The 15,000-nt window shown below is 49.9% G+C and overlaps 1 protein-coding gene across 8 annotated transcripts in view; it reads right to left on the reverse strand.

Moving 5' to 3' along the window:
- The window catches only part of Ebf3 (EBF transcription factor 3), a 117,237-nt gene that overhangs the window by 32,744 nt on the left and 69,493 nt on the right, over window positions 1-15,000 (reverse strand). For 4 of the 8 annotated variants that reach the window (XM_026411083.2, XM_077799201.1, XM_026411080.2 and 1 more), the window contains exons 7-8: window positions 5,691-5,772; window positions 2,323-2,440 (exon numbers count right to left, since the gene is read on the reverse strand). In XM_026411083.2, coding sequence (XP_026266868.1) covers window positions 2,323-2,440; window positions 5,691-5,772 — 200 coding nt within the window. Of the gene's footprint in view, window positions 1-2,295; window positions 2,441-5,690; window positions 5,773-15,000 lie in introns of all 8 variants that reach the window. The other 4 variants (XM_026411082.2, XM_026411079.2, XM_026411078.2 and 1 more) reach the window with 1 other exon arrangement.

The following is a 15,000-nucleotide window of genomic DNA, read 5'->3' on the forward strand; positions in this document are numbered from 1 at the left end:
TTGGCATGCAAATCGCTTCTGTGCTGCAGGCCGGGTGCTGGGCAGGGCTCTCGTAAGGTTTAAACAGGGTTGGAGTCGTTTACGAGGGGACAAGTGACAAGGAAAAGAAATGAAAGCCAGTTGTACTGTGTGGTGCTGGAAGGTGGAATGGTTGTTTTCCCCTCACTTGTGTTCAATACTGTAAATAATCTGCCTCGCTTTCTGTGAGCTCAAAGGACGCGGTGGCAGGCATCCACCGCAGCAGCAGGGGGAATTAGTGTACTTGGAAACCATCAGCAAGTGTGTACACACGCTGCTGGTGAATATGAGATGATTGGATAATGAGGCGTTAGCCGGGAGAGGCTGCACAGGAGCGCAGAGCTGTGGTTTAGGGGGTGCCTTCTCCTTGAAGAACACAGGACGGATTGGCAGCCAGCACCCCACCCCGGGCACACTACCCGGGCACCAGGCAGCACAGAGGTTCTTAGAAGGAAATGGACAGTCCTTAAAATGAGCTTCCCAAGTGTCACCGCTCCAGGAAGTGATGGCAACCACAGAGGAGCCCATCATCTCCTGCAGGGCTCCGTGCCTGGCTGCTAGTTGGGATGGAGCACCCCACCACCTGTGAGGGGTTTTGAGGCCACATGCACACACTAGGGCTCTGAGTCACTTTTTGCATTTTAAGATTTTTGTGGCTTTAATGGGTGGGAAAAGGCACTGCAATCACTGGCAAGAAAGTGACTTGGTCCAAGTGTTGACAAAATACTGATAAACAAAAAAAATCCCAAGCAAGGCTGCTTCCTTCCACAAATAGCTTTTGACTAGCTAGGTTTTATCTCCAAGGTACCCACTAGTGGCCTTTATTTTTCTAAATGCTACTTTTCTGCTTACAGTCAAATGCTTTTTCATGCTACTTATAAAAATAAATACTTGTACTTTGCTCAGATCATAATAGCTCATTAGAGGAGGCTGATTTTGGACTCAGACGACAACCTAACACCAGAGGGCTGAGGAGGCCTCCTTGAACCTATCGCATTGCGAGCTCCAGCTCTCTGGGGAAGCCAGGAGCTGAGGACCGGGGATTCAACCTTCTTAATTGTGAGCCTCATTAGTGATGGTTGCTAAGCAAAACACACACCTACCTTCAGTGCATAGGAAGGAGATAAACAATACGTCACAGCCTCTAATGACTCTGGTGCTCAAGGCGACCTTTAATTATTATATTTTTGTTCTCTTATACCTTAGTCATTAATGTAGAAAAACAAATTAGTTTATTTTTGTGGACCACAGCAGATTCATAGATCGGCTTCCAGTTTCCACATCTGAATCGTGTTTCATTGTGACAATCTGCACAGCTTCATTCATTTCCCTGCTTCTGCAGCTGCCCCACTTGGGCAGTGTGGCTCTTGAATCCACCACCTCGGGTGCAGGATTTACCCTGAGCCTTGGTTGGATACTCTCTCTGCTCTAACGGGTTTCACTCTGCTGTTGGGTTTGCAACTCACTTTTCAAAACTCTCACATGGCTTTATCAATGACTCAGACTGGCCAGCATCTCATGATTACTATGGGACACTGGAGGGAGGAAATGGCTCCTGATTGGCAGGGATGGGAAAGTAGTGGGCACCAAGCACCTGCAGGAAAAGACAGGCTGAGGGGCTCCATGTCAGGCCCAACCCAGGCCCAGAGTTGCTGAAATTGACTCCCAATATCCAAGGACACTTGTCCCTACCTGCCCTCTCAGGGAAATTCTCTTTTAACAAGCAAAACAAGAAGTCCATCAGTTGGAAGCATTTGACAAGAAAAAAGAAAATTTTATGCTGTTTTTCTCACCCCCAGCCCCATCCTGACTTGCACACACACACACACACACACACACACACACACACGTGTGTACACACTCCACCCAGGGACAGCAAGTGGTCCTCCCAGTGCCTTCTGAGCTGACTGGACCAGGGTGTAACCACCCACGGAAGCATGAGCCAAGTGTTTGGGGATGAGCTTCTGGATGGGAGCTTCCAACAGCCAAAATAAAACCAAAGAAATCAAAACTGCAAGAAAAGCTGTGAGCAAAAGAAAGCTTAGAAACAAACCAAGAACGTGAAGGCTGTGGCAGGTGAGGTGACCACCTGACAAAGGGAGAGGGAGACCAAGCCCGGGGCCTGGCCCCCTGGGCCCTGGGGACCCGCCACCACCACTAGGGAGGCCCAAGGGAGCACACAGCCTGGTGAGAGCAACTCCACGTGAGTCGACATAAAGAATGGTGCAAAGGAAAAGAAGCATCGCAAATAAAAGAGTACATGTAGCATGTGCCTACCATTTTCCAGATAAGAAGGGGCCGTACCTTCTGACGGGTCCAGGCGGCGGGCCCGCCGCCCGTGTTTGGAGTTGTTGTGCACAAACATGTTGTCGGACACGGCCAACACGTGGCCGTCCACGTTGACTGTTGTCGATACAACAACCTGCGAAGACGAAGTGGATTTGAAAATGGAGCTGGCGAAGGGAGGCCAGCCCCCGCGGATACCGCAGAGCACAGGAGACCCCCTCCTGGAACCCCACCACCAGGCCCTCACAGCTCTTTTGGTAATAGGGGTGGGTTGTTTTGTTTTGTTTTGACTCGGGATTGCTTCTTTTCAAAGACTGGCTCCGCTAATTACAGTTTAATCTCTTATTATGCTAACAAGTGAATTCGATGCAGAAAAATATCATTGTCACCATCAGCTTCAGAAACACCCCTCTAGCCACTCATTTTAAAGTCCCTGTTTTGATTGATCTGTTCAGTATTGATTAGAGAGTTTATCTAATTTAAATTAGTTCACTTGAGACCAGCCTCCCTTGAAGAGCTGTAAGGATTCACAGTTGCCCCAAAAGGGTCTCATAAATCAAGACCCATCCTCTCCCCAACATTTTATCAGCAAATGATCCCTAAGTCAATTTCACAATTACATTTAATGTCTTGTAATGAACATTTTTGCCTCTGAAAAGACCAAGTTGAGTGTGAATGGCGGAGTGTTCTAAATTCTTCCTCCAGTTCATGGGAAGGCGGTAAGGGCAGGTGCTGTCCCTTCTGTGGGAGTGAGTGGCTCCAGTCTTAGGCGGGGCTCAGAGGATGCCCTGGGGGGAGAGGACAGGTCAGGGCTCCTAACACCCTCAGAGTTCTCCTGCTGGTGCCACACACCTACCTTCCCACTGAGCCTGTCACAGGTATCTCAGAAACAGCGCACCTCAATGGACCCAGGAAACCACACAGTTCAACGTGGCCCTGACCCTTCTCTTTAATGAGTGGGTCCCTGTGCTGTGCTGTCTCCAGAGTGGCTAGAGCGCAAGCCAGGTTTACTGGGTCTCACAGTGGGCTTCCTGGGGCCTGAGCCTGGGTGGGCAGGGAAGAAGTCGGGCTCACTGCCACAGCTGGGCAGACAAGGCAGGTCTTGGAGCCACACTACCCTAGAAAGTTGCATGGCAGGAGGCAGCGAGCAGGGACATCCAGGTACAATGAACTGTGACAAGCCAAGGCTGCCCTGGGTGGTGGTAAGTAACAACCCTCAGTGTTGGTTCATCAAATGTAAAGAGCACTATGTCAAAGATGTCAATCAGGGGGCAATTGTGAGAGGCAACCAGGGCATTGGGGAGCTTCCCTAACTTTCTAAAGAACTTTTTTCTAAATCTGAAACTGCTCTAATAAAAACAGTTTATTAATAATTAAATAAACTGAATTAGATTTTTCAAATTAATGAATAGAAGTGATTAAAGACAAGTAAATAGTATTGTTAAGAGTTTAAAAAAGAAGCCAAGGGTTGGGGATATAGTTACCCTAACATGCAAAAAAAAAAAAAAATTCCACAAAACCAAACAACAACAACAAAAAAACTCCTGACAAAACAGAAGCCATGGCTGCACATCTGTCTGTGAATGCAGGGTGCATGGGTAACTGGCTTTTTAAAAACCTCAGGTTCCACAGAAGATCGTGAAGTGGGGGCAGTATGAGCTCCATCGGGGAGCCTCCTTGACACTGTCTCCCCTTGGGCCTGCCAGGGTCCCAGGGGTCTCAGCAACACTAGGCCATTTGAGCCTCCAGCTGTGGATGCCACCACTGTGCACACTGGCACTGCCCTCTGGAGCCTTGGCAGGGGCACACTGGTGCCACTATGATGGGGCCAGGCCTGGAGGAGCCAAGGGCTGCTCCTGGGCACCCAGGCGCCCTCCTTGGGTCCACCTGAAGGCCCCCTTTGGGCATGAAAGGAATTCCCTGAACATATCCCCCAAGCCTGATGCAGACCGCTAATGTCGAGGCTGGGACTTGGCCTTCTTAAGCTCTTAGGCCATATGTTAATAAAGAAACAAGAAGTGGTAAAAATAAAAATTAAAGACACCACCTCGGTTCTGTCATCCTTATTTAGGCCCGTCACCAGGGAAAACAGGGCCATTCAGCAGAGAAATGCATGCTATGCATTTCCTCTTGGGCCAGCTCTGCCAAGCACCTGGGAAGGTGCCAAAGCTGGCGTAGAGCATCCTAAGAACCTTGACAAATGCCTAAGTCCAGTTAAACCTTCCAGGAGGCAGGAAGATTCATTAGAGACCAGAGGAAGTCCTCCTAGGCCCTTCAGCTCCACGGTCAACCTTGAGGTTGCCGTGACTGATGCTATGCTGGGTCAATTGTGAGACAAAGAAGGTGCGGCCACTCTGCCCAGTGTGACCTCCACTCTGTTTAGATGGATCAATATCCCCTATGCCCTGTGGAGCCTTGTGCATGAAAAACAGGGGGACCCAACAGTGTGCAAGAATCACTCCCTGGCTAGAGGCCACCGTGGGCAGGGAGGGAGGGGCAGGGATCCTGCCTTCCTGATGAGCTTCGAGGGTGCACAGGGGCCATGTGCTTTCCTAAAGGACTGAAGCATTATGAGCTTCCTGAAAACACTTTGAGCTCTTTGATGGAAAGCAGTCTATGTCCCAAACAAGACCTGCTAGGTAACTCATCCATCTAGTGTTCACTCCCATCAGCCACCCACTTCCTCTCTGGTTGGCAGGTACCAGCTGTAGTTCTGTGCTCCAGCCCAGAATATTTATCTAATGCAAATTGGCCAAATAATCCTGTACCCTCACCACTCACAAAGGCAAGAAAAACACAAACACTCTTCTAATAATTGGTCCCTGAACTTAGCCCACTCTCTTCTCTCCTATAGGCAAAATCCTCTCCCAAGACAACAGGGACAGAAGTTAGCCTGGGCCAGAAAGAGACCAGCAGCCAGGGCTGAAACAGACGAAGTTGGAAAAAACAAACCTCCGGGGCAGGTAGAGGGGGCTGGGAAAGCCTTCCGAAATTTGCAGAGGCCTATATTAGGCAGGGGCAGACCTCTCTCTGAGGAGGGTCCAAGACCCTGAGATTTCCTGAAAGTTTGCATATGGTTCTTCCCAAGCTGAAAACCAATCATTAATCAATCGATCATCAATCCCTATAAGATCCTTGGCACGGCCACATTTTCAGAGCTGACATCAGGTCTGCTGTGGACCATGCTTGGGCTCCATGAATCTGGCACCCTGAAGACACCAGGTCGGTTTTAAAGTGTTTTAGTCACATGAGTTTTCAAATGAGGTAAGTCTTGTTTGCTACTGGCCCTTGGAGAACTACAGACTGTTTTCTGAACAACTGCAAAATCAGTGAATTCAGATACTACAAGAGCAGCCTGCCAGGCTGCCTGCCCTTGGGGTGCATACCTGGAATCTCCGCATATCCCGAGGGTTGCCTGCATTCTTCAAACAGTTCTGATTGCACTTGAGGAAAAACTTTAGGAAGAATCTACAAAAACACAAAACACAGATAGTTAGAATCATCAGACATAAGACCAACCTTTTGAAAAATACTTGTGCCAGGGCACAGTTAAGACCACTCATGGCTGCGTCTGGCTGCCCTGGAAGTGGGTAATACTGGGAGAAGGCTCAGGCCAGGGTACAGGGTGCCCAGTCCACAGCTAGCACAAGGACTCTTGTGCATGCAGCTTGGGAGCCCTGGCTGCCATGTGCCTGGCACATGATCCCCAAACTGGACTGGCCTTCTCTCGCCTGGATCTTCACACAACCAGCCATCACCCTTTGGGAAGGCATCGTCCCAGACAGGGCTCTGTCTTCAATTAATAAAACACTGGACGTCTGGTTGAATTTGAATTTGAGATAGGAAACAAATGACTCTGTTATGCTCTGGGACACACCTATATTATAAAAAAGATCTGTTTATTTGCAATTAAATGTGCTACATCTTGACCTGGCAATCCAGCTCTAGAGGACAGTCCCGCCCAGGCAAACGCACTTTTAAAAACAGATGTTAAAAGTTCAATAACTCTCAAGAAGAAGGGACTATGGAGTGACATGATTTCTGGGGAAGGTCTCTGAGCGCAAGGGTACAGTGCACAGTTCTTGGTGTGGTCAGGAAACTGGCTCCAGCTGAGCACAGGCGCAAGGCAGCATTCCAGGTGGGAGTGGCGAGGCCAGGCTCGAGACCTAGCTCCGTCTCCCGCCAAGCCCTCCCCTGGTGTCCGTGGAAGTCAGATTCAGGAGTCCTGACAAAGTAGAGATGCTGTGTCAAAAACGTCACTGTGGGGGCTGGGATGGTGGCTCAGAGGTAGAGCACTCGCCTAGCACGGGCGGGGCCCAGGTTCCATCCTCAGCACCACATAAAAATGAAGGCCTTGTGTTGTGTCCATCTACACCTAATAAGTAAATAAATCAATATATTTTTTATAAAAACGTCACTGTGCTGTCCTCCCCATTCCTGCAAGCTCAGGTACAAAGGCAGATGTGCTGGCTTTTGGTCCGAAGGGGCAGACAGCGGGCAGTGCCACCACCCACGGGGAGACAGGATTCTCCCTGTGCAACGCCTCTTGCAAAGGCCACTTCTGTGGTAAGCCCAAGTGGACTCTGCTGACACATGTCCTATCCTCGGGTGTCAGAGCATGCTTTCCAGCAAGGTCATACCCAAAACCTTCTGTTTTCTCCCAAAATATCATCTGTTTTCTCCCAAAATATCATCTCCCAAAATATCTACTTGGTGATGATTAATGTTCTATAAGGTTTCACGTGATTTCCTTGATGCGTGGTGTTCAAGGTTCCTCGTTGGCAGTTACAGTATCAGAAATGCAGACTCCGTAGACAGAGGCTCATTTCTCTACTGGAACCTCAACATATCCTGGAAGACTCCTGACTGTGGCAGAGGAAAACCCAGTCGATGGGGGAAAGAATGGTGGCCATTTAATTAAATTTTCTTACATACCGTGAGGCCTCGCTATTTTAGGCCAGAATTTACATCTTTTATTAACTCACCTCACCTATACACTTAGCTCACACTGCCTCCTAACACCATCTGCCATCAGCCACGGCAAGTCACTTGATATTCCACCCACCAATTTTTCCTAACAACCACTGTGCAATTAAACTCCACACATTCTGCGGCGAGGTAAATTAGGCGCACCTGCGGCCACACTGCATTTGAACTGCATCAGAAAGGGCCTAACAAGGTGAGGGCGCCACAAAGTTACCGTCCTGTCAGGCAATTAGGTTTTCACTTGGGGGACAGCCACGCGGTGCAATTACGCCCCACATTACACCCGGCTAATCTTCTGAGCAGGCGCCGGCCCGAGAAGCGGCTCGTCTACAGAGGTACCTGCACGGAGCTGGCAGTGAGAGCTTTTTGTGTGAAATAAAAGATGTTCTCCCCCTTCAGAGGACGGTACTTTAAATTCCTGGATGTCTGGTTAGCCAGTTCACCCTGTTACCTCTAAGAGAGCAGAGCGGGTTTGGAAGATATCCCAGGTAGCCCTCGCCCCAGCCCTGATGGCCAGGAGGCCCCCAGGGCCTTAACAAGGAAGTTGGGTGCTGGGCCTGTAAGTGTCCGGAGCACCCACGGGGTCCACAGTACAGGAACGCACACTTGCCCCCTCCCTCTCGATGTGGCAATCATAGGCTGTCCCGTCCAAGAGCAGGGCAAGTACTTCAGAAAGATCCCCAGATCCCCTTGGAGGGCAGGGTCCTTAAGTACAGAGGTCCCAGTGACTCAAGTGCCATCAAGCACACAGTCACCAGACTCCTTGCCAGGTGGCTGCGACCTCTGTAGGACAGAGGGAGACTCACAGAGGACCCAGGGGCTTGGTGCTCATCCTCTGCCTGCGTTTTGGAAATGTCCCTGGGGCTTTCCAGCAAGCCTTCGCAGGCAGAGGTGGCACAGCAAGTACTGGCCAGACACACCTGCAGGGTTCGGGAGGGATGAGGAGGCTGAAGGGCCGGCAGGCAGAGTCAAGCGGCCCTCGGTCCTTTACTCCATCACCCCCAGTTGGCTTTCTCCTAAGAAATATCTGACAACCACTTTACATATCTCACTTCCAGAGTCCAGGACACAAAGGATTTAATACTCTTGTTATGAAAGGAAAAATCCTTCCTATGTCAGAAAATCTTTGGCTTTAGCACCAATAAACTCTTTATTACTGCTAAACATGGATTTGCTGCTCGATCGCAAAGAGGCGATAAAAATTCTAACCTGTCATTAGTACATTATGCTTAATTGTGTACAGTGTGTTTCCCTGCATCTGCTGCCCGACAGCAAAATGACCATTATGTGCACTAATTCCCTGACCCCGTCTTTATTTCCCTAAAGAGTCATCATCTTTCACAGTAGGTACCAGAGTAAATCAAGCTTGAAATATGGGCTTTATTTACTTGTTTCTCCCAGGCAGAGGGGAAGACAGTGGCTAAAGACAAACTGCTCCACGTCCGTTGCTCCCCCATAATGTTCTACTCGGAAACAGCCCACAGAATCCCAGAAAGTTCTCAGGAGCTGTCACTAGCAGGGAGGCGTGGTCCTATCACTCAAGAAATGGGGTTCCTCTCCCACAGCACCAGGAAGATGTCCTGCAGCACCGCTCTCTGTCTTAGAGCACAGGGTGTGGGCGGTTTCCTCTTCTAACTCCTGAGCACCCAATGATGAGTGTGGGAGGCAGGGGACCCTCACCTGAGAGGACAGTGATGGAGGGGCAGGGGGCCTGATTACACCTGATTACACGGAGTTCAAGCTGGAAACTCCGGGCCCTCCCTTCCTCTGTCCTGCTGGACCAGTGTGGTCCTCTGCTCCCCACAGAGAAGGGATAGTCCAGTCACCCCGGCCTCAGGATCAGGGTCCCAACAAACAGCTCCAGTCACCACGTGCGTGCAGGGTGGCAGCCAGCCCAGGAGGATTTAAACTGGACTCAAACGAATAACGGGTCCAGCGTTGGCACCAGAGCCCAGTGTAGGTACCACAGGATGAGGGGCGAGCCCCCCCCCCCCCGACAACCAATTTCAAAGTCAGCTCCGTGTCTGTGTGTTTAAACTATGAATTAGTTCATTTATATTTACTTTTATGAAGCTGATTAGCCAGAGCTTCTCTATCTGATGAAAATCATTTTAATTGTAGTGTTAGGCTCCTGTGTAATATCCATTACATTATGAACTGTTTAAATTCTACATGGGCATTGTGTAAATTGGCCCTTTGTGAGCTAGCAGGCAATTAGGACCAAACAGCTCTCCTTTAAACGGCTACAGAACTTTGTGGTGTTGTTCAGGACAATCAGAGACAAAGGAGGCTGTTTAATTGTAATTTAATGGAATATCAAGGAGTCCGTGGCATTAGACGCTGGCAACAGAGAGCAGGAGAGAAAAATTAACTGCAATTATGTTTGATTAAAGCTATCCTTCTCAATAATCAACGGTCCTGACAGGCCACGGGGCTCCAGTGGGCTCCAGGATGGCAAAAGGTGTTGAGCAATATTAGGGCCAATAAAGGGGATATTAGCATAGCTAATTACAGCCCTGCAAAACCTGCAAAGGGGGCCTCTGTGTATTGTAATGTGTGAAATAATTGGCCAAGGCCGTTATCAATTACATAAGGAATGAATTTGGTTTGTCAGGGAAAAGCTGATGAGCTGCGTTTCATCTGACACCATCCTTCCCGCCCGCGCCCAGGCAGCTCGGAACTTCCCCACTTCCGTGAAGAGCTGCAGCCTTCCAGTGGCCACGTCACTGATAAGATCATCCTGCCAGCCAGCGCTAGGTAATTAATACGGCCCGGCCCCACGCCCTCCCGGCCACTGATGTTTTTACCTAAGCGAAGCCACTGATCATGTAATAATGATTTCTTTCCCTCTGGTCAAAGGAGAAATGGACGGGTTCCTCAGAAGTGCAGAGGCTCCACGGGCGCACCCTGGTGACCGAGGGGGATAAGGGAACTTGGCACTGTTTGAACCACGCCTCCTGCACATGAACCTTGTTGGAAGTCCCCTACCTCTCAGCACCCCTCTATGTGGGTTTTTTAAGTAGTTTTTTTATTTCTTAATTGTCAACGTTTAGGCTCTTTCAGGACTTGGTTTTGTTTGAAAGAGTCCCAGCACCAGAAGAAGTGACCCTGATTAGCCGAGAGGAAAGGCACCAGGCAGAGCCAGGGTCAGTGGTGTGCCATGGCCTCGACTCTGCTTGCTGAGTGGCCACACACCCTGCAAAGAACCCTGGCTTCTCACAGAGCCAAGTTCCTACCCAAGTTCCAGCCTGTCCCAGCAGGCTGGACCTCGCTCCTGGCCCTCAACGTGGGCAACATGGGAAATCTGAGTCTGGAATGAAAAATATCAGTATCTTTTACAAAATGGGGGCTTGATTTTCAGTTTTAAAGTGGGGCTCTTAATAAGCAGCACACTCAAACCAGGGGGTAGGCCTTCAGCTCATCAATCAAAACCCCAGAGCATCGCGTGTGAATCACCGTTTGGTGACAGCATCCAGGGTTCCACAGGCTGCAAGGAGCCTGGTCCAGATCCAGTCCTCCCATCTTTAGTTACTGCTAACTTAATGCATAGTAGTCTAGACAAGAAAAAGTGCACACAGGAGGTCCAGCCTGAGAGGTCACCAGCTGCTGGTGGTGCAGGGAAAAGCTGCTCCAGGGGACGGGGCTTCCTTGGTGGGGGAAAGAAAGCATTCGGAACGAGGGAGTGATGGCCCCACAGCCACCAAATCGCTCACTTCCAAAAGGTTGATCTCATGTTAGGTCAATTCCACTTCCTTTACAAAGGAAGTCTCACCCCAGAGGAGCAGGCAAGAGCAAGAGTAGAACTGGCAGGCCTTTTGGGGATGGGTGGCTGCAGCCCTTACTCTGCTGTTGAAATGAAATAGTTAAGAGTCAAATTAAAAGACAGAGCCTTTAAGAGCCTTTTCCCTGACTGATAAGAGAGTGGCCACAGAGTGATCCTCGAGGTCCTGCTAATTACTGGGAAGTCCCTGAAAGCAGTGGCCGCAGCTGTGGAGTGTGCACGCCCGGCCATCAGTCGCTGGAGTATTGATCCTGAGCAATTCTAGCCGATCGGCCGGGCGCTGCACGGTGTGCTTCCCTCACAGACCTGTAATGAGCAGTTCCCATACACGGACTACATTCTGCTGACATCAGATCTGTGCACCAGGCAGTACACAGGTCAATACATATCGGATTTCCAAAATGCGAGGGTCTTAATGTCAGGCCTCTCTTTTTCTCTCACTCCTGCCATTAGCGATGACTGGGCTCACGTTCTTTAATGCCATACGAGAGGAAAAATCTGCTCCATTAGTCTGATTTATTCTTCAAATATGCCATGACAAATTGCTTTAACACCAGACTTATTAAATTCTTGTGCATTTCAAGTTAGGGGTCTCACAGACCTGTAGTGCCTGCATGACGTCATCATGACGGGGGCGGGGGCAGAGGGCGACAGGGCTGAGTTTTACAGCTGGGCCAGATCTCCTTTGTCGGGGGCCTTCCCCCCTCCCCAGGTGAGAGGTCAGGGTGGGCTGACGGCCCGCCTGGGAGGACCTGGTCTCCACGGGAGGCGTTCCCCGGGCACGCATGATATCCTGCATGTAAATGTAGATGTGTAAGGATTTGGAAATATCCACGGCTTGACTCGCAGTTCAACAATTGCTGGCCTTTGTCTGGGGAATCTGCTCTAGTGTAGCAGAGCCGTCTCTAGTGGACCCCAGCTATTTTACTTCCCTCCGCTGTAGTAACCACACCGCATTAACAATATTTGTACTACAATCGCCAAGGGACCCACTTCCCAGATTCTATCACTTCTTTATCTCCTGACAAATACCTCACTATCGAACATTATTAGGTTTAGAAAATTAACCCTTCGCGGTCTAGAGCCGTACCAGGCCCCACCGTCCCTCCAAAGGGCCTTATCGCTAAGTTTCTGCTATAATGGTTTTTCTTTTCATCACAATTTCAGCAGCAGCTGTCAAGAGGCACTTATAGATACCATGATCTTGTACTTTTGCAATGATTCTCATTAAAATGATGCCAAAGAGATCTGATGGGGTTTAATGGCTTTGCCGGCCAGCTCGATAGCCACTTCCACAGCAGATCCCGTGCCGAGGGCTCCGTTTGGGGGAATTTGTATGACTTGCATTAAACTTTTCCGGGTGGTTTTAATGTGCTCAGATAAGTACAACCCAGGCAGACACCCTAATAGCAAGCGCATCCCAGAGTTCCACGCTTTGCCGGCTGCCCTCCTCGGCTGGCTGTCAGAGTTCCAGTTAGTGTTTTCTGTAACAGTTCCTGATATTTCGTGATAGTTTTGATAAGGTTATCTGTTTAAAAGAAGTCAACTGCACAGCACAAAAGAAATGTGAAGTGCACTATATTTACACTGGGGTGCTTGTTTCAAGTGCCTATCTTTCTTCTCCCCCTTTACCTATTTCTCTATTTCTAATGGGCGATGCAGCATTGACATTATTTCCCCAGCAGATCACTAGCCCTGTCAATCAGTCTGTATTTTGTCTTTCGCTGCGGGCTCATTAAAACAGCTTCCTCACTCCCTCTGGACACTGCTCTATTTGCCAGCTCTGATCACGAAGCTCCTTATTTAAGGGAAATGCCAGCATCACTTGGCTCCCATCAGATGCACCCCTGACTCGTTGCCAGCTCCAGGGGAGACTTTCACAGGTTGTGCAGAGATTAAGCGCCTGTGTTCATCCCGACTCAGGATTTCAAACCTCTCCCGCCATCCCGGTGTGCGTTTTGGGGGATCTGAAGATAACGGCGATGTCTGTCTGGCCATCCTGGCCTCTGCTGGCCACCGAGCTCATGCTCAAAACCAGTGCAGGGCTGGGTTTTGTTTTTATTTTTTCCGGACCTCCAAGTGGGAAGGAGCTTGTTAATCTTTTCCTGATCCAATGTACATTTCCCCCCATCCACACCAGCCTGCTTAATTAAGAACTATCCTCTTCGTAGGCTGAATTATTAATAAAAAAATCACATTTTAAATCAAGCCTGTGCATGCATGGAGGACACCAGTGTCGAACCTGCCTATGCCGGCCGGCTCTCGAGCCTTTTAGGTCCTGATTAAAAACTTATTAAAACATTATAAATGATTAATGGGCACGCAGCTCTGAGTGGCAATTATTAGTTTTAATGCAGGTAATGCAGCTTAATGAGGGGCACATGTGCGCCAAGCCTCGCCTTCATTACTCCTGCGTGTCAACATATACAAGAGAAATGTGTGTACAGGTCATCCATTACTCGGAACAGCACCGAGCCCCTCTCTTCACCTCCCTTTGTTGATGAGCCAGGAGCCATAAATTAATCCCTTTCTGTGGCTCAGGGAAGGACCAAGGTGTTAGAATCACGGTAAGCCCTGCTCGGCTCCCCACAACACCACGCAGCTCCAGTTGGAGAAGCTCACACGTCATCTTCTCTGGAGCCCTGCGGGACCAGGAGTTTTTCAAGGGGTTTCTGCAGGTCGTCATTGTCTCCCCTCAGAATCAAGTGCCACCGACACTCGGAGCCGAATGGGTGGCTCTCCTTTCTGGTTTGGGAGGGGCGTGGGGAGCTTGGCTCCACCCGCCAGGGCCTGCCCCCCGATGGACGTGGTTTTCCTCATCCCCGGATGGGACCCTCCTGTCCTTCTTGCTAGCTACGGGCTGCCTGTGGGTTGGGGTGCAGGGGAGTGGTGTGAGAGGCCGCCAGAGGCTCAAGCCCCTGGTGGAGGAGTCCTGAGGCTGGAGTGCAGACACAGGAAGAGCCAGCTAGAGTCCCTGCAGCATGCAGACCGCAGGGCGAGCAGAGCCCTGGGAAGAGGGGCCGGTGAATGGACGCGTTTAGGATGCCAAGATCAGGAACCCAGAGTGCCTCCTTGCTCACAAAGAAGCCCATACAAGTCTCCAGCTCCACGGGGACGTCCCCCTCAGTCCCAGGCCGGCTGCAGCCTGCAGCCAGGGAGCAGGCCACTGGGCCCAACTTCTCACGTCACCTTTCATTTTCTGTTTTTGTGACAAGCAGCTTGATCCAGGCTGATCTCCACTATCTGTTTGAAGAGTATTCAGGACTATTTGCATCATTTTATGGCTAATGTATAATATATGGCTCTAAAGTGAGCCCGGGCGCTGTCCTGTTACCGAGCATAAAAAAGTAAGGGCAATAAAGATACATTAGTTGTCTCAAGCACAGCGGCTCTAACACCAGCAAGAAGGCTGCTGCTCCGAGTTAAGAGGCAACCTTTCCGCCTGACTAAGACAATGGAGGAGTAAAGAAAATGTCAAATCAAGAAAAGCTGGATTTAGAGATGAGGCAGCCCAGAATGACGTTGGGGCCATATTTTGTGAAACTATAATGCAGTTGGCAGCAAAGATCCGTGTTTCTGATTCATCCAGGGCCGCATGGCAAAGCTTTGTCAGTCTGTGCAAGGTATAAATAATTCAGGGTGAGAGATGGCAATTACAGGGCCCTGCACAACCAAAATGAATATTTTATGAGGACTAAAACTGCTCTGGAATGAATCATACACAGGAGTCACACATGGCGAGTGGGCTCATACATGCCAGCCCCAAGAAGAGACGCCCAGGCCCTTATCTCCTTTCAGGGTGTTGACCAGAAGCCTGGAGAACAGTAATAAACAAGCTCAAAGCAGGCTGTCCATGGGCACACCCAGGCTTTGGAAAGACTCGGCCCCTGAAGCGCCCAGCAGGGACACACCAAGCCCACCGAACCCAG

Source organism: Urocitellus parryii, chromosome 5 (genome assembly GCF_045843805.1).
Source record: "Urocitellus parryii isolate mUroPar1 chromosome 5, mUroPar1.hap1, whole genome shotgun sequence".
Lineage (NCBI taxonomy): Eukaryota > Metazoa > Chordata > Mammalia > Rodentia > Sciuridae > Urocitellus > Urocitellus parryii.